Source organism: Haliotis cracherodii, unplaced genomic scaffold (assembly GCF_022045235.1).
Source record: "Haliotis cracherodii isolate W230 unplaced genomic scaffold, xgHalCrac1.p SCAF_6, whole genome shotgun sequence".
Classification (NCBI taxonomy): Eukaryota; Metazoa; Mollusca; class Gastropoda; order Lepetellida; family Haliotidae; genus Haliotis; species Haliotis cracherodii.
In genome coordinates this window covers 66,659,909-66,678,468 of record NW_027266319.1, presented here as the reverse complement: position 1 = coordinate 66,678,468, position 18,560 = coordinate 66,659,909, and the positions used below count along the sequence as shown (strand labels likewise).

Here is an 18,560-nt window from a genome sequence, read left to right as displayed (position 1 = left end):
CACGATGACGACATATCCATGTTTGAGACAACGGCGCCGGTGTAGGGGGCTCAAATGTCACCCAAGGCTCAGATAACTCCCCAGGCTCAAATGACTCCCCCAATTTGTTTTGAAGAATACAAATGTTTTGACACGAATTGTGCCACAGTCTGTGAATGTCGAACACAAAAATATATTTTCGATGATACAGCACAGTATTTTCGATGTTTGCACCCCATTTATTTATTTTACATATTGTGAAATTACCAGATTGTTTGCATAATAAGATTTTAGGTGATAAATTTGAAGGACATTATCAAGTCATTTCGTTTAAACTTTTTAAATGCTGTTACACATCAGCAACTATATTTTCTCACATAATGGCTGGATATGATGTGATATTGACGCTTTACTGCAATATTTGTTTAACTGAGAGAAGATTTTGTATTCATTATTCTGTTTGATTTACTAACTTTGTATTTCAAATGATGCTGCACCTGATGTTTGAAGTGTATGTAATATTTTGAGAAAGATAATTATATTGGCACTATGACCTGTTTGACAATCATATTTCTTCATGTAAAATGTTGATATGTATGCACGATCATTATGTAACAAAATTAATGGAAATCTATATTTTTTTAAAATATGAAAATAATTACTTTACCTAATGTGATATGTTTCCTTTTTGAGGTTATTTTTATCGTCAAATTACCTTAAAGTGAAATTTTCGTGTGCTTTGTGTTCAGAAATTATTTCTTTGTGTACGATGTCGGTGCGGTCATTGTTGTATTGGGTAATAGGTGGATGATACACTTATATCTCTTTATACACGAAAACTAATCGTCTTGTAAATTTAAAACATATTATGGGTTTTAATAAAGTTACCTATTGTTTTAATGCAGCGACTCGCCAATTACAATAAACTAAATCTCGGTAACTGCGCATTATAAACTGTGAGTAAATAAGGTGAGGTGAAATGGGGTTTAACGTCGCGTCCAAGATTATTGCACTTATATAGCGACATGTTTGGGTGGCTGCTTGTACTAGTCCGGACTGATGCGCACTGAGAAACCATGCCGCAGTTTAACATGAATACCCCACTCAGACACAGTATACTGACTCCGAGCCGACCAGTCCTTGTTTTAGCCCCTTAATGCCGAGCGCCAGACAGGGTAACAACAAGTACCATCTATTAACCTCTTTTGGTATGACGCGGCCGGGGATCGAACCCCGGACCTTCCGCTCTCCGGGCGGACGCTCTACCATTAGTCCCACAGCGTTATTAGCGCTAAGATTATCGTAACTCCCATGCTTTAACATAGGCTTACGATGATCGTAGCGCTAAGACCGCTTTGTGGAACGGGGCCCGGGTGAGTTTTATGATAAGCTGTACAACGTGGTATTTTTTGTTTGTGAATCAAAGTTTACCAAGTATTTGTTTTATCTGACCGAAAGAGGTAATATAATACAAATGCGTGTCTATGATTTTAAAAGGAAGTGTGAGAGGCTTCAAGTCTTCTACATGAAACATACCATTGTCAGCGGGATGACGCATAGTAGCAGTTTAAACGAATACCGGTTTCACGGGAGATTGAAACTGAGTATATACCGTCCAGTGCTGTTCATCTGTTTATTTCCCGCTGAAATTTCAGTGCCTACTAAGTATACCGACACACACCTGGTAGACAAATTACGACCCCATCACTTGTAATTATCAGCGTTGCAAAAGAAATTTGCATTGTTCGGTTCGTGAAGAGGAGGCAAGTTTTTATGGACTTTTTTTTTAAACGGGAATATTTTCCAGTCACTATGTCGTAAAGATGAGCCAGTTAATTAACTCTTTCATCTTCATCAAACATTTTTTTTGCTGTCGACAAAAAATTAAAGCACACCCTAACCTCTTTGGGGGTGTTTTTTCTCATTATCTAACACTGGGTCAATAGCCCATAAAACAAGCTTCGGCGTTATTAACTATTTAAGTTGAGTTGCGCCTCGTTTTTGTCGTTAACGGCACTGGCCTAAGAAGTAACTACGTATATACTGTCTGTGTCGTGATCAACACTGTTCTAGGGACTCTACGTATATACTGTCTGTGTCGTGAACAACACTGTTCTACAGAACGACCACGTATATACCGTCTGTGTTGTGAACAACACTGATCTGCAGAACGACTACGTATATACCGCCTGTGTCGTGAACAACACTGTCCTAAGGAACAACTACGTATAAACCATCTGTGTCGTGAACAACACTGTTTTAGGGCGGCTACGTATATACTGTGTGTCATAAACGACACTGTTCTACAGAGAGACTCTATTTACACACCGTCGGTGAGTATTTATTATTTTAATTCATCTGAGATTGTTTTGTGTCCGTGGAGGTCACTATGACCGGTCAGCGGGTCAGTTCGTGTGTCTACATGCACTCAAGTTGGTGTATTTATTCATTTCAGCTTCAAGCGTCCAGCGAGATGGTGCAGATTGCACGCCGATCCTGCCGTTATGACGTCATTGCTGTTGGTCCAATTACAGGAAGTGGTTTTATACAATGACTAATTGACAGTTGTTCAGAAAGGAAATATTCATTTCAAATCAAGTCAAATCAAATTTGAGCATCTTCATCATGTGAACTATCAAAAACGTATTAATAATACCCCAAGTATTGCCTTAATTGTTCTACTAATCCGAATTTTAATTACCAGGTGAATTTGTTAACATATTTATTGGGGGTAAAATCCTGACATGCTTGATGTTGAAACTCTTAGAATGTGGCAGTGAGATAACCTAATAGGGGCCAGGTTCGAATCTCAGATGAGGTATGGAATCCCCACTCTTTAACTCTCTGGAGGCTGGAAGGCGACTATGCTTGTTGTAAGAGGCGACTAAAGGGATCGGGTGGTCAGGCTCCCTGACTTGGTTGATGCATGTCAACGTATCCCAGTTGCGTGGATGCTCATGGTGTCAATCACTGGATTAGATTATTTACAGAGCGGCGTCATATGACTAGAATATTGCTGAGTGTGGTGTTAAACAACAAACAAATTGAGCTGTTGGGACATGATATTTGCTCACCGAACGTGTACGTTCAGCAGGCTCTAAGCACCACTTTAGGAGAGAAAATACATATGTTTAAAGTCATCTTATCTATTTGTAGTTCCACCTCATGATTTATTCAGTTGTGGATATACAGTTTCTTATCGGTCTTAGTAATAAGATGCCGGTGTTGTAGTTGGAGCGTACCTCCGTTACAGGAAATCCGGTCGGAAGTACTATACTATAGATATGCTGCGCTCACAGCCAGGTGTCGACATGGCAGTTCCTACTTCCGCTCGGCATTTCACTAACTAGATTGCAACTGCAGATATCTCGTCTATATCGAAATAAATAAAACTATTCTATTCTTGACAGCTTCTGAAACTACGTCACATATAACTTACATCCGAAAAGTGCAATCGTCCCTAAAAGGCTGACACACACGTTGCACAGAGGCTATATCAGACGTGGGAATGGGGATTGTCCCGAACAGGATATTTCTTGTTTTAAAGAAAGGTTCACCTTAATAGCTCAGTAATTTATATTTTATCGTAAGTCATGTTATTTTTTTCATTCAAGCTAAATAATTCCTCATTATAGATTAGGAGGGTGACATGGTCTAGTTGATAGTGTTCCCACCCGTCACGAATCACAGGTTTGAAACCGGAAGTTGGTTTACATAATCCGTGAAGTCTGCAATAAGGCACCAGCATTGTTAAAGGTAGGGAAGAGTGAGTGAGTGAGTATGTTTTTTTCGCCGCTTTTAGTAATATTCCAGCAATATCACGACGGGGGACACGAGAAATGGGCTTCACACATTGTACCCATGTCGGGAATCGAACCCGGGTCTTCGGCGTGACGAGCGAACGCTTTAACCACTAGGCTACCCGACCGCCCAAAAGGTAGGGAAGAAAAAACCACATACAGATTTGATGGCAACACAAAAACAGGGCTGAAGTTTAATTAAATCTGCTGCACGTTGCCTGGCGAAAGAATAATGCTAATAGCCAATACATTATGTTCAAAGGTCCCAGCACGCCAAAGTGAAGGTTTAAAGTGCAACTCAAAATCTTAAACTTGAAACACATTGTAGTTAGGCTACGCCTTGTTTGCTTAATCCTCGGTTTCCTATCGTTGCACGTTTTCTATTAAGACGGCCATACAACGTGTTGAGGTGGCCTTTGAACGAGCGAATTCAAATTGAAGCCGTTCGGGCAGTTTACTTTGAAATTGGAGTCTTCGTGATAAGCATATAGCTTCAAATACATGCATACAACAGTCACTAATTGGGTTTAAGTGTCCGCGACTGTATGTGGTTGTATCAAAGATGGCAAAAAATACTATGTTAAATCTTTATGGGTTTGTGAGTTTAAAGGGAGGCTACACTCTGTGGTCTAGTCTCAGGTTTAGTGTAGGCCCAGGGGAGGAGTGGGAAATAAGACTGCTTTTGGTATTTAATAACAGTTGTAATTATTTAGATCCTACACTTGGGTTATTATCATGACCTGGTTCAGACTTGCTAGGACCGCCAACTATCCCTAGTCTACGCCTCTTTAAGCATAGGAGCCGGCTCATATATTTGCAGCTCATTTCTGGTGTCCCCCGCTGTGATATTGCTGGAATATTCTAAAGCGGCGTAAAACCATACTCACTCACTCCTATATATATTCAACGGTTTATACAGAGAAGTTTTCCTCTATATGACGAAAGTTTGTTTTCAGACCGTTAAGTTAATATTACGTCACCTCATTAGGGAACAAATACATCACGTGATCCTGAGCCCCATTTATCCGCACGTTGTCTTCGGGTTAACGAGGGTCCACTGCGCATGCGTCATTGTTATTTCCGGAATTGGGTGCAGTTTGTTCGGTATTTCTCATTGACCAACTCTCCCTATCAGTATGGCATACACCAAGAATTCGATTTGTTTTCCAGTAGGCTCGAACGCGAACCAATTTCAAAAGTCGTCAGTCTACACCTGTGTGCCATGTAACCGGTGTAAATGTGACGGAGAGTTTCTAATGACCGAGATTATATTTTGTTTATTTTTATTAACAGTTCACGCCCTATTTCTCTAACTGAAACATTTTGAAATTAAACACAAACAATTTTTAAATTTTCAACCATGAGAGTAATGCGCGAATCAGATACCTTTACCATCTCTCACAGACCCCAGAGAATATCTTTTTAAAAATCCGGCTCAAGAATAATTTGACAAGTCTAGATCGATTGCGTCCTAAAATTAAGCATTGTTCTGGGCTCCATTTGGACATTGTTTTATATCTGTGTGAGTTTTTTTAAATAAGATAACTTTGTTTCTGGTACTAAAAGTACCACGTGACTTTATCCTTAGTGTTTTTGTTAAATACTTTTTCAAATTCAGAGATCTTAAAGGTATTACATCTCGCCTGGCTATGAAGATCTAATCAAGTAATACATGACTGTACATCTGGCTTCACTACCGGAGTGCTTCATTACCATGTGCTATTTGTTATTCTTACTGTACATCTGGCTTCATCCAATTCTCTGTATACTACTTGTTATCTATTACCTGTTGATGTCAATGTAAATCTGCTTCTTACAACATGTCATGCGTATACAGTAAACTACGGTTATAACGAACTCGAGGGGACCACTAATTTTAGTTCGTAATAACCGTAGTTCGTTATAAGCATACATACAGCATATCTACAACAAATGGTCGGGACTAAAAACCAAATTCGTTATATCCGTCAGTTCGTTATAAGCGTGTTCGTTATAACCGTAGTTTACTCTATACATCTCATCACTTGGTTGTTGTCACTCCAGGTGGATTATGTATAAGAATCTACATCGACACGGCGCTATATGCAATAAAACAGAAGTTGTTATCCATAAAGTTGTACGTTTTCTAACTTACCAACTTCTAGATTGCCAATCAAACATTAGTACTTAAAACGCTATTATATTCACAGCTTTACATGTCCGTTGGAATTAACTATTTTTTTACCAAGCTTAAAATAAACAACGAGTTATTTTTCTGAATCTTTATACTTACGTGTCCGCTAACAGGATTATCCTGTCCAACCAGACATGTGCTATATCACTCTGTGGGACGAAATAACTGCCTGTGTGTAATACAGGATACCACAGGACATCAACGCAGTTAGGGAACACACTATCACAAGAATTCCCGTATAAACATATACCCCAGAGCCCGCACAGACGAACCCTTAATCACCAAATGGTTTTATTAAGGGAGACACGAGATATGTCTGAGATGGTGGAAGCCATTAAGCTATCCCCTTTCCCATGCCTGACGATCGCCCGATCAGATGTATTACGTGTATAATGACACAAGGCTTTGGGGGGTACGGCACAGTGACACGCGGGACAAAAGGAGACATGGAGAACACTGTCAGTTTGTTGGTGGGCTGGGACTACATTCATAAGGGTGGGGTTGTTACCTGCTGGGGGTCAGGCACTCTGTACTTACCACGGGGGAGAGGGGTCAGGCACTCTGTACTTACCACGGGGGAGAGGGGTCAGGCGCTCGGACTTATCACGGGGGAGAGGGATAGGAAATCACGTGTTTTATCTAATTGTATCGAAACACGCTCAGGTCTGCTGTCAGTTTTCGTCACTGTTTGCGTGCGACATTCCCTCATTGTTGGCGTGTGTATTGCTCAAAATGATTGTGTGTGTTGCGTACGTGCGTGTGCGTGCGTGTGCGTGCATGTGTATTTGCGGACTGTGTTTGCGAGCGTAATTGCAGCCAGTGTGTGTACGTGTGTGTGTGTGTGTGTGTGTATGTGTGTATTTGCAGTCAGTGTGTGTGTTTACTGACCGTTTGTGTGTGTGTATTTCTGTGAGTTAATCTCCTTACCCCTCAGAAGCACCTCACCCCTAAGAACCACCTCACCTCTCCGACCTTCTTCACCCCTCAGAAGCACCTCACCCCTCAGAAGCACCTCACCCCTCAGAAGCACCTAACGTCTCCGAAGCACCTCACCCACAGAAGCACCTCACCCTCAGAAGCCCCTCGCCCCTCAGAAGCACCTCACCCCTCAGAAGCACCTCACCCCTCAGAAGCACCTCACCTCTCAGAAGCACCTCACTCCTCAGAAGCACCTCACACCTCAGAAGCACCTCACCCCTCAGAAGCACCTCACCTCTACCATGTCTCACAGACCCCAGAGAATACATTTTTTTTTAAATCCGGCTCGTCTAGAATAATCCGACAAGTCTAGATCGATTGCCTCCTAAAATTAAGCATTTTTCTGGGCTCCATTTGGACATTGTTTTATATCTGTGTGAGTTTTTTTAAAAAGATAAGTTTGTTTCTGGTACTAAAAGTACCACGTGACTTTATCCTTAGTGTTTTTGTTAAATACTTTATCAAATTCAGAGATCGACTTGAAGGTATTACATTTCGCCTGCCTATGAAGATCTAATCAAGTAGAAGCACCTTACCCTCAGAAGCACCTCACCCTCAGAAGCACCTCACCCCCCAGAAGCACCTCACCCCTCAGAAGCACCTCACTCCTCTAAAGCACCTCACCCCACAGTAGCACCTCACCCCTCAGAAGCACCTCACCCCGCAGAAGCACCTCACCTCTCAGAAGCACCCACACATGTTGCAGGTTTTATCACCCTACACTATCAAAGAGATGTCATGGAAACATAAAACAGTACCAAACAACGGATATAACTTCCTCTGCTGTCGGTGTTTGAGTTCCACCAAGAAGAGGGATTGAGAAAAACAATATGCAAGTGTTGAAGCGCTCGCCAAACAGCTGCCTCAATATCCTAGGTTCCATCTCCCCGTCTATATACAATTGTCACAAAAAAATCATAAATATATCTGTGGGGAAAAGAAAGAGATCCTTGCATACAGACCATCCGGGAGGACTATATGAAATCTTCCTATTCTAGAGGCCTACGACGCCACCCCTCACCTTCACAGTTCCGTGCAGGGTATGAATAGCAAAAATCCTGGAATGTTGTCAAGCTGTGACGTAAACAATAGAGCGTGGCAAGAAATGTTTACACTTGGGTTGCATGGTGTGAAGAAATATACAAAGTGTCATATCGCGTGCTTCTGCAATACCGACCTGGTTGATCTTGACGAGGCATGTGAACTTCAGATTACGCGTGGGTATTATCTTACATTGCGGCTATATGCATCGGCGAAGTATTGAACAACAGATTGTCCCCTTGTATAACGTTATGGACTGCTACGGTGTATAAATTTACACGGTGCCGCAACATATATTACAAGGACCAAATTGCACCCCATAACAGAATGGCCTCCCCGTAGCAGATTGCCCCATGACAGTTTATAAAGTAGCTAAGCATATTGCCCCAAACGCAGTACATTAAAGTAAAAGGTTGTCATAGTATATAACATAACAGACTGCCACAGTTTATAACGTAAAACATTGTCGCAGTATATAACATAAATTGTCACAGTATATAACGTAACAGACTGCCGCGGTATATAACGTAACAGATTGCCACGGTATATAACATAACAGATTGTCAGTATATAACATAACAGATTGTCAGTATATAAAGTAACAGATTTCTAACTGTCAGTATATAACATAACAGATTGTAACAGTATATAGCGTAACAAATTGTCAGTATATAGCGTAACAAATTGTCAGTACATAGCGTAACAAATTTTCAGTTTATAACAGATTGTTAGTATATAACGTAACTGGCTGTCACAGTTTATCGCGTAACAGACTGCCACAGTATATCACGTTACAAATTGTCAGTATATAACATAACAGATTGTAACAGTATATAACATAACAGACTGTCACAGTACATAGCGTAACAGAATGTCGCAGTCTATAAAAAACATAACAGACTTTCACAGTACATAACATAACAGATTGTCAATATATAACATAACAGATTGTCACAGTATATAACGTAACAGACTGTGAAAACACACCCAGTTTATAACAGACTGATTAGAAGATTACAACAGAGTCAACTCCCTGCAATGGTGTTAAACCATATCCCTAATACACTTCTAATACTAGGATAATTACTAGTTATTAAGATATCACTAGTTGTATGGTAATATACATGGAGTAATTATCCACGTGATGTACACATGTATACAGACATATGTTCGTCAAGCCAATGTAAACATTGGTTGGGAAATAAAGCTAGTTTTGTCATCTGATCTCATTCTGTAACAAGTTCTTTTATCTGCAACCCTACCACAGCCGTTGCCCAGGATCCGCAGTTATCTGTTTGTCCCGATGTGGGTACACGCAGTTAGATATTGACACTGGGGACTACAAAATACTCCTAATCTCATCAGTGATGTCGCTGTAATCTTAACCAACTTGAAGACTTGTATCGTTCTGTGTATCCAGTCTTTGAATGGCATCGCTGTCACCTATCGGCGCTAATTAACTGTTAAGTATTGGCTTCCATTTGTCCATTGTTAACACTTATCAGCGCCTGTTGGCTTCCCTTGTTAAGTTTCCACCTTTGTTATCTTATCACTTGTGTTGTTCTTACAGGTACATATATACGCTCTCTACTTCAAAGGGTTTTATCACCTGATGAAGGAGTAAGTATATACCCCGAACCGTGTTCCTCATAATAAAGAAGTTGACAATCATTCATTCTCTTCCTTACGTTTTGTGTTTATTTTGAATATATAACAAACTATTAGTAGGGTACATAAACCCAGTAACTATCGCATCATGTTCGCCAGTGTTATCCTGAAGACTAGACACTGTAGCCAGTGCCCTATGTATTTCACACTTTGTGCAATCTTGCATTCAAAGTATTTAGGCTTGAGACATTAATAAGCATGAGTGACAAGAAATCTGGAGTAAGCATTATCAGGACTGTAATTGCACATATAATAATTTAGTGCTTTGAACATGTTTTAGGGTGTAGAATATGCGCATTATGAGTATGCACATTATTGTTGTGTATAATCTGAAGGTTTTGATGTTTTGTTTTGTTTTGTTTTGTTTTGGGTTTTTTAAAAAGCATTTGCGAATTCAACGTCTTAACGCATTACACAGACACATTATCCGGAACCTTCTGTTGTGTTGAACACAATCACGACATGGATTTTTGGTTTTACGCCGCTTTTAGGAAAAAAAATAAATGAATATTCCAGCAATATCACGGCGGGGGACACCAGAAATGGGTTTCACTCATTGTACCTATGCTGGAATCGAACCCGGGTCTTCGGAGTGACGAGCGAACGCTTCGGACACTAGGCTACCCGACCGCCCAACGACATGGATCAGAGAGGTTATTACCGACACGGCATTGCACGTACATACAGTGTTCCCCTTGCGCCAAGGGAATGTCCTCCCAGTTTACAACAAACTCACGTGATGTGAGTTTATACTGATGTAATAATAACAATAATAATATACGTACTTATTTTGCGGCCCATGCTAAAAGCGTTAACATTACAAGTCACTGGATCAGCGATTTTCATTCTCAGCTCCCGAGGGAGTATGCAACCCAAGCTGTCTTGTCAGGCGCTAGTAGGTTAACAATCACATTACCATTTCATTCTACCGGGTACCCATTTTACTGCTGGGTGAACAGAGGCCTATTTAGAAAAGTCACACCAGTAATGAGCCACAGTAAGTACAGTAAACTACGGTTATAACGAACTCAAAGGGACTAATAATTTAAGTTCGTTATAACCGTAGTTCGTTTAAGTATTCCCCTTGCGTCAAGGGAATGTCCTCCCAATTTACATGACATGACAGCATGACTACAGCAAGTAGTCGGGACCAAAAAGTTAGTTCGTTATATCCGTCAGTTCGTTATAAGAGTGTTCGTTATAACCGTAGTTTACTGTATGTCTGATGGTGCAGTACATTCTGTCGGTCTGCGTGCATTCAAGAACGAAATAGGAGCGGTAGGGTAGCCTCGTGGTTAAAGCGTTCGCTCGTCCCGCCGAGGACCAGGGTTCGATTCCCGACATGGGTACAATGTCTGAAGCCCTTTCTGGTTCCCCCGCCGTGATATTTGTGGAATATTACTAAAAGCGGCGTAAAACCAAACTCACTCACTCACTCAAAAACGAATTAAAAATGAGTAAACCATGAAAGACAGAATCACCGAAAATGCCAAGTAAGGAACTTACCATTACTATCACAGGCCTTGAATGCTTGCGCTACGTTCTCAAATGCCCCCGTCACTTCAATCAGTTCCGTAATGTCTATAAATCCATCCCCGTTACGGTCATAGCTATCAAAGTCCGTCGGCATTGGAATGGGCTCGAACCTGAGGTCCTGCTTGTCCTCTGGAATGTCCTCGACCTCCATGTCCTCTATCGTCTGCTCCTCATCGTCCACCATGTCCTTGGCGTCAATCAGTCCTCCCAGCTCCTCGATCTTCAACGTCTCCATGTCCTCGTCCTCGGGGGTCAGTTCACTCACGTCCTCGGGGGTCAGGTCCCCAGTGTCTGTCGCCACTTCCCCAGCCTCTACAACAACATCATCATCGTCCGATTTCTCTTCCGAGTCCATGGTCGAGTTGGAAATCGTTCCATTCGTGTCGGACGTGGAGCTGTAGGCAACTGAACACAATGACACAACTCCGACACAAAAACACAAGTTATAGAATTTCATGACTGTTGGTTGTTGTTGTTGTTGTTGTTGTTCTGATAAAACCGCACTAGAAATTTCCGGATGTGAATCCTCACGTGTTGTTTTGTATCACCAATACAAATCCCGTGCTGATTGTGTCCTTGTGCGATAACCAAGACGTTTTTATATCAACGTGACGTCGGTTTCCAACACTCCCTCACACCATGGTACACGCCGACTTGTGTATCTAGTGGTTAACGGCTTTCATCCGATAGAGTAAGTAAGAAAATCCCACCTCGATGTTTTGCTGAGACCTATAGTGGAGGACTACAACATACAGCCTGACCGCCTGATCGAGGGTGGTTTATACAGCGAAGCATTTGGGGCGCATTTTGTTGCGGTCCGGGGAACGAACAGTCGCAGATGTGTTCATATACATAATATCTGCATAGATCGGGGTTTTTGTGGCGTGAAAGCTGCGTCGAAATATTACCATGCAGTAGGAATGCACATAGAATGTCATTACCGTATATTGAAAGCATCGTCAGCTCGGGTTGTAGGATCGGGATTATATAATAATATGTGTACGTTTCTCGTCATTGTTAATTGGGAACAGCGTCAGGATCCCAGTTGATTGGGACTTTGTAGATGCTTAGTAGTCATCGTAGACGTCGTAGAACGGGTGCTGATGTTGGGGGCCGTTATATCATTTGTTTACTGTTTACAATGACATCGCTCCAGTAATAGCTGTACTAGTAACAGTAGAAGGAGAGGGTGTGTGTGTGTGTGTGTGTGTGTGTGTGTGTGTGTGTGTGTGTATGTGTGTGTGTGCTACTTGACCAAGGATCGGAAAAAATCTGTGATCGAGACAATGGTTACCGGATCCTGACGCGGGTAAGGCGCGTAACTTCTGAATGGTGAATGGGGGAAAGAGGTAGAAGTACAAGGAGCAATAATAGTAGTAGTAGTAAAATAGTAACAGTAGTAGTAGTAGTATCAGTAGTAGTAGTAGTAGTAGGAGTAGTAGTAGCAGCAGCAGTAGTAATGGTAGTAGTAGTAGCTGTTACCGTAGCAGTAGTATTAGTATCAGCGAAAGTAGTTGTAGCAGCAGCCGTCGTAGTAGCAGTAGCAGCTGTAACCGTAGTAGTAGTAGTAGCAGCAGCAGCAGCAGTAGTAGTAGCAGCTGTGGCCGTAGCAGTAGTAGTAGTAGTTGTAGCAGCAGCCGTCGTAGTAGCAGTAGCAGCTGTAACCGTAGTAGTAGTAGTAGTAGCAGCGAAAGTAGTAGTAGTAGCAGCAGCAGTCGTAGTAGTAGTAGCAGCTGTAACCGTACCAGTAGTAGTAGTAGTAGTAGTAGTAGTAGCAGCTGTGGCCGTAGCAGTAGTAGTAGTAGTTGTTGTTGTAGTAGTTGTTGTAGTAGTAGTTGTAGTAGTAGTAGTAGTAGTAGTAGTAGTAGTAGTAGTAGTAGTAGTAGTAGTAGTAGTAGTAGCAGCAGTAGTAGTAGTGAAAGTGTTAGTCGAAGTAGAAGTCGTTGAGGGAGAAGAACTTCACTATTACCTGTTGCAAAATTACTGTTGTTTTTTTTCATTTTCCTAATTCTCCTCGACAGTGATAGATGTTAGAGTTTTTTAGCTTTTTGTTACACAGTCAAACCCCACATCAGATTGACAGAGTTAAAAATGGCCTAATTAATCACCTTCTACCAACGCGCAAGGAGCATATCTTAGGAACACCCAACAAGTGACGTTTATTTAACACAACACAAACAAACACAGGTCACAGATATACATGTAAACATCGCCAGCAGAAAACAGAGAACACGGATTAAAATTAATGTTTCAACTGCTAGGCAAGCGTGTGCTGCTCATATACACGCTCCTTTCAAACATGTCCGAGTCATGAACCTCAACATTGAAACTCCCGGTAGTAGTAGATGAGGCTGAGAGGGTATTAAGAAACTGATTGGGCGTTTGATTGATAGTTATCAGCTGACAAGTCGTCGTCAATTTCAAGCTACCCTAAGTTGTAGGTTGGTCATGAAGACGTCCATCAACCTCCTTGCGTCTCGGAGCTCGCTTGGAGCCGATGTGATGGACGGAAGCTACGTTACAACCAGCGGCATCATCATCGGAAACGGTTCTCTGTGTGTGTCAGTTTGTATTATGGTTTAGCCCGGGAACGTGTAATTTGTACACACTGATAGAGTAGCTTGATATTGTGCGAGGTTGAACACACGTTTTCCGTTTGAAGGGAAACCTCGTACCCTCTGTCTTCTAGCAGAAACCGCCTCCGTGGTCTAGTGGTAGAGTGTCCGCCCGGAGAGCGGAAGGTCCGGGGTTCGATCCCCGGCCGCGTCATACGAAAAGACGTTAAAAGATGGTACTTGTTGTTACCCTATCTGGCGCTCGGCATTAAGGGGCTAAAACAAGGACTGGTCGGCTCGGAGTCAGTATACTGTGTCTGAGTGGGGTATTCATGTTAAACTGCGGCATGGTATCTCAGTGAGCTAGCACTATAAATCGGCATCAGTCCGGACTAGAACAAGCAGCCATAAGCAGCATAATATTAACAATATTTGTTTATTTGTTGTTTAACGCCGCACTAAGCAATTTTCCAGCTATATGACGGCGGTCTGTAACTAATCGAGTCTAAACCAGACAATGCAGTGATTGACATCATGAGCATCGATCTACGCAATTGGGATACGATGACATGCATCAACCAAGTCAGCGAGCCTGACTACCCGATCCCGTTAGTCGCCTCTTACGACAAGCATAGTTGCATGGGTTGCTGAAGACGTATTCTAACCCGGATCTTCACGAGTGCAATAATAATAATAATAATAGTAATGATAATAATCTGCCTTATGAAGAAAGGTGTGCTTACCCAATGGTATTTTAAGTACATAATTATCTCTGACAGTGTATTCTCAATTCATCCCTGCAGAGTTGCGTCCCTTCATTAGCAGGATCTGCTGTTCGTAGTTTCGTGTTTTAAAAACACACACGGATCTCCTTTATACCGAACGTTAACAGTGTCGCTGGTACTAAACGTCTACCTTGATACTTGTGTTCAAACATATCTCTGTTTAACACATGTCTGTTGCATAATAATGAATAATTTCTTTTGAGATCAGTAACATTCGAAAATTGGATCCCTTTGGTGAATATACAATGGAATTATTTTTTTATCAACACTAGTTCATTTATGATTACTATTTTACAGAGTTTCCTCCCATAAGAGTTCTAGGATCTGCTGATAGATCGATTATAATTATTGGTCTGTCAGGACCGTGTTTGGGTTTCACCACCGTGGTAAACATCAACGATCAGGTCACGTTATGGCTCTGCTCTGCCCTGCCCTGCCCTGCCATGCCCTGCTCTGCTCTGCTCTGCTCTGCTCTGCCTGCCCTGCTCTGCTCTGCTCTGCTCTGCTCTGCTCTGCTCTGCCCTGCCCTGCCCTGCCCTGCCCTGCCCTGCTCTGCTCTGCTCTGCTCTGCTCTGCCTGCCCTGCCCTGCTCTGCTCTGCTCTGCCCTGCCCCGCCCTGCCCTGCCATGCCCTGCCCTGCCCTGCCCTGCCCTGCCCTGCTCTGCTCTGGTCTGCTCGCCACTCCCCTCCTACTCCATTCACTCACACCTCACACTTGTAGTTACATTCTCCAAATACATTCACAGTCGTGCGAAATAAGAGACTATAAATATGTTTTAATTCTCATCGGATATTTGCCTGTCAGTCCTCGTCACTAAATTTAATGCACAACGCGTGAACACATCTCCGATAAACCACTTACGTCGTATAATGGCCGCGTTTGAAGTACGACTGTCGCTATACACGGAGCACCGACCAGCGGCCTCAAGTCCCCATGCCTTTAGAAAGGAGATGTGTAGCATTAGCCTCTTTATGGCGGCTAAACACGGAAACAATGACCTCCATCCGTGCTGACACAGTGACAGTGTAACGAAGGGACCAATAAAAATAAGAGACCTAGCGATAAGCAAACACGGGACACAGAGACGAACGGTGGGATTGACGCCTTTGGAAATATCTACTTCATACTGAGTGTGGCGCGATACTTTCATGTTACGTATGTGTTTGGCAGTATACATACTTATATACCAGACTTATGTGTTTGACAGTATACATACTTATATACCAGACATGTGTGTTTCACAGTATATATAATAATATACCAGACATGTGTGTTTCACAGTATATATACTTATATACCAGACTTGTGTTTTTGACAGTATATATACTTATATACCAGACCTATGTGTTTGACCGTATATATACTTATATACCAGACATATATGTTTGACAGTATACATACTTATATACCAGACTTGTGTGTTTGACAGTATATATACTTAGATACCAGACTTATGTGTTTGATCGTATACATACTTATATACCAGACATATATGTTTGACAATATACATACTTATATACCAGACATATATGTTTGACAGTATACATAATAAATTATACATATATACCAGACTTATGTGTTTGACAGCATACATACTTATATACCAGACATATATGTTTGACAGTATACATACTTATATACCAGACATGTGTGTTTCACAGTATATATACTTATATACCAAACTTGTGTGTTTGACAGCATACATACTTATATACCAGACATATGTGTTTCACAGTATACATACTTATATACCAGACATATATGTTTGACAGTATACATACTTATATACAGACTTGTGTGTTTCACAGTATATATACTTATATACCAGACTTATATGTGTTTGACAGTTTCCTCTATATACCAGACATACATGTTTGACAGTATACATACTTATATACCAGACTTATGTGTTTGACAGCATACATACTTATATACCAGACTTATGTGTTTGACAGTATACATACTTATATACCAGACATATATGTTTGACAGTATACATAATAAATTATACATATATACCAGACTTATGTGTTTGACAGCATACATACTTATATACCAGACATATATGTTTGACAGTATACATACTTATATACCAGACTTGTGTGTTTGACAGTATATATACTTAGATACCAGACTTATGTGTTTGATCGTATACATACTTATATACCAGACATATATGTTTGACAATATACATACTTATATACCAGACATATATGTTTGGCAGTATACATAATAAATTATACATATATACCAGACTTATGTGTTTGACAGCATACATACTTATATACCAGACATATATGTTTGACAGTATACATACTTATATACCAGACATGTGTGTTTCACAGTATATATACTTATATACCAAACTTGTGTGTTTGACAGCATACATACTTATATACCAGACATATGTGTTTCACAGTATACATACTTATATACCAGACATATATGTTTGACAGTATACATACTTATATACAGACTTGTGTGTTTCACAGTATATATACTTATATACCAGACTTATATGTGTTTGACAGTTTCCTCTATATACCAGACATACATGTTTGACAGTATACATACTTATATACCAGACTTATGTGTTTGACAGCATACATACTTATATACCAGACTTATGTGTTTGACAGTATACATACTTATATACCAGACATATATGTTTGACAGTATACATAATAAATTATACATATATACCAGACTTATGTGTTTGACAGCATACATACTTATATACCAGACATATATGTTTGACAGTATACATACTTATATACCAGACTTGTGTGTTTGACAGTATATATACTTAGATACCAGACTTATGTGTTTGATCGTATACATACTTATATACCAGACATATATGTTTGACAATATACATACTTATATACCAGACATATATGTTTGGCAGTATACATAATAAATTATACATATATACCAGACTTATGTGTTTGACAGCATACATACTTATATACCAGACATATATGTTTGACAGTATACATACTTATATACCAGACATGTGTGTTTCACAGTATATATACTTATATACCAAACTTGTGTGTTTGACAGCATACATACTTATATACCAGACATATGTGTTTCACAGTATACATACTTATATACCAGACATATATGTTTGACAGTATACATACTTATATACAGACTTGTGTGTTTCACAGTATATATACTTATATACCAGACTTATATGTGTTTGACAGTTTCCTCTATATACCAGACATACATGTTTGACAGTATACATACTTATATACCAGACTTATGTGTTTGACAGCATACATACTTATATACCAGACTTATGTGTTTGACAGTATACATACTTATATACCAGACATATATGTTTGACAGTATACATAATAAATTATACATATATACCAGACTTATGTGTTTGACAGCATACATACTTATATACCAGACATATATGTTTGACAGTATACATACTTATATACCAGACTTGTGTGTTTCACAGTATATATACTTATATACCAAACTTGTGTGTTTGACAGCATACATACTTATATACCAGACATATATGTTTGACAGTATACATACTTATATACCAGACATGTGTGTTTCACAGTATATATACTTATATACCAAACTTGTGTGTTTGACAGCATACATACTTATATACCAGACATATGTGTTTCACAGTATACATACTTATATACCAGACATATATGTTTGACAGTATACATACTTATATACATACTTGTGTGTTTCACAGTATATATACTTATATACCAGACTTATATGTGTTTGACAGTTTCCTCTATATACCAGACATACATGTTTGACAGTATACATACTTATATACCAGACTTATGTGTTTGACAGTATACATACCTATATACCAGACTTGTGTGTTTGACAGCATACATACTTATATACCAGACTTATGTGTTTGACAGTATACATACTTATATACCAGACTTGTGTTTGACAGTATACATACCTATATACCAGACTTATGTGTTTGACAGTATACATACTTATATACCAGACTTATGGGTTACGAAACAGTTTCTGTGA

At 40.2% G+C, this 18,560-nt stretch overlaps 1 protein-coding gene across 1 annotated transcript in view; it reads right to left on the bottom strand.

The window, feature by feature from the left end:
* The window catches only part of LOC139445288 (uncharacterized), a 36,270-nt gene extending 24,323 nt beyond the window's left edge, over nucleotides 1-11,947 (bottom strand). Inside the window, exon 1 of the mRNA XM_071226419.1 lies at nucleotides 11,146-11,947. Within this exon, the coding sequence (XP_071082520.1) occupies nucleotides 11,146-11,632 (487 nt within the window). The 5' untranslated portion in view covers nucleotides 11,633-11,947. The remainder of the gene's footprint in view (nucleotides 1-11,145) is intronic.
* Between the last annotated feature and the right edge of the window lie 6,613 nt (nucleotides 11,948-18,560).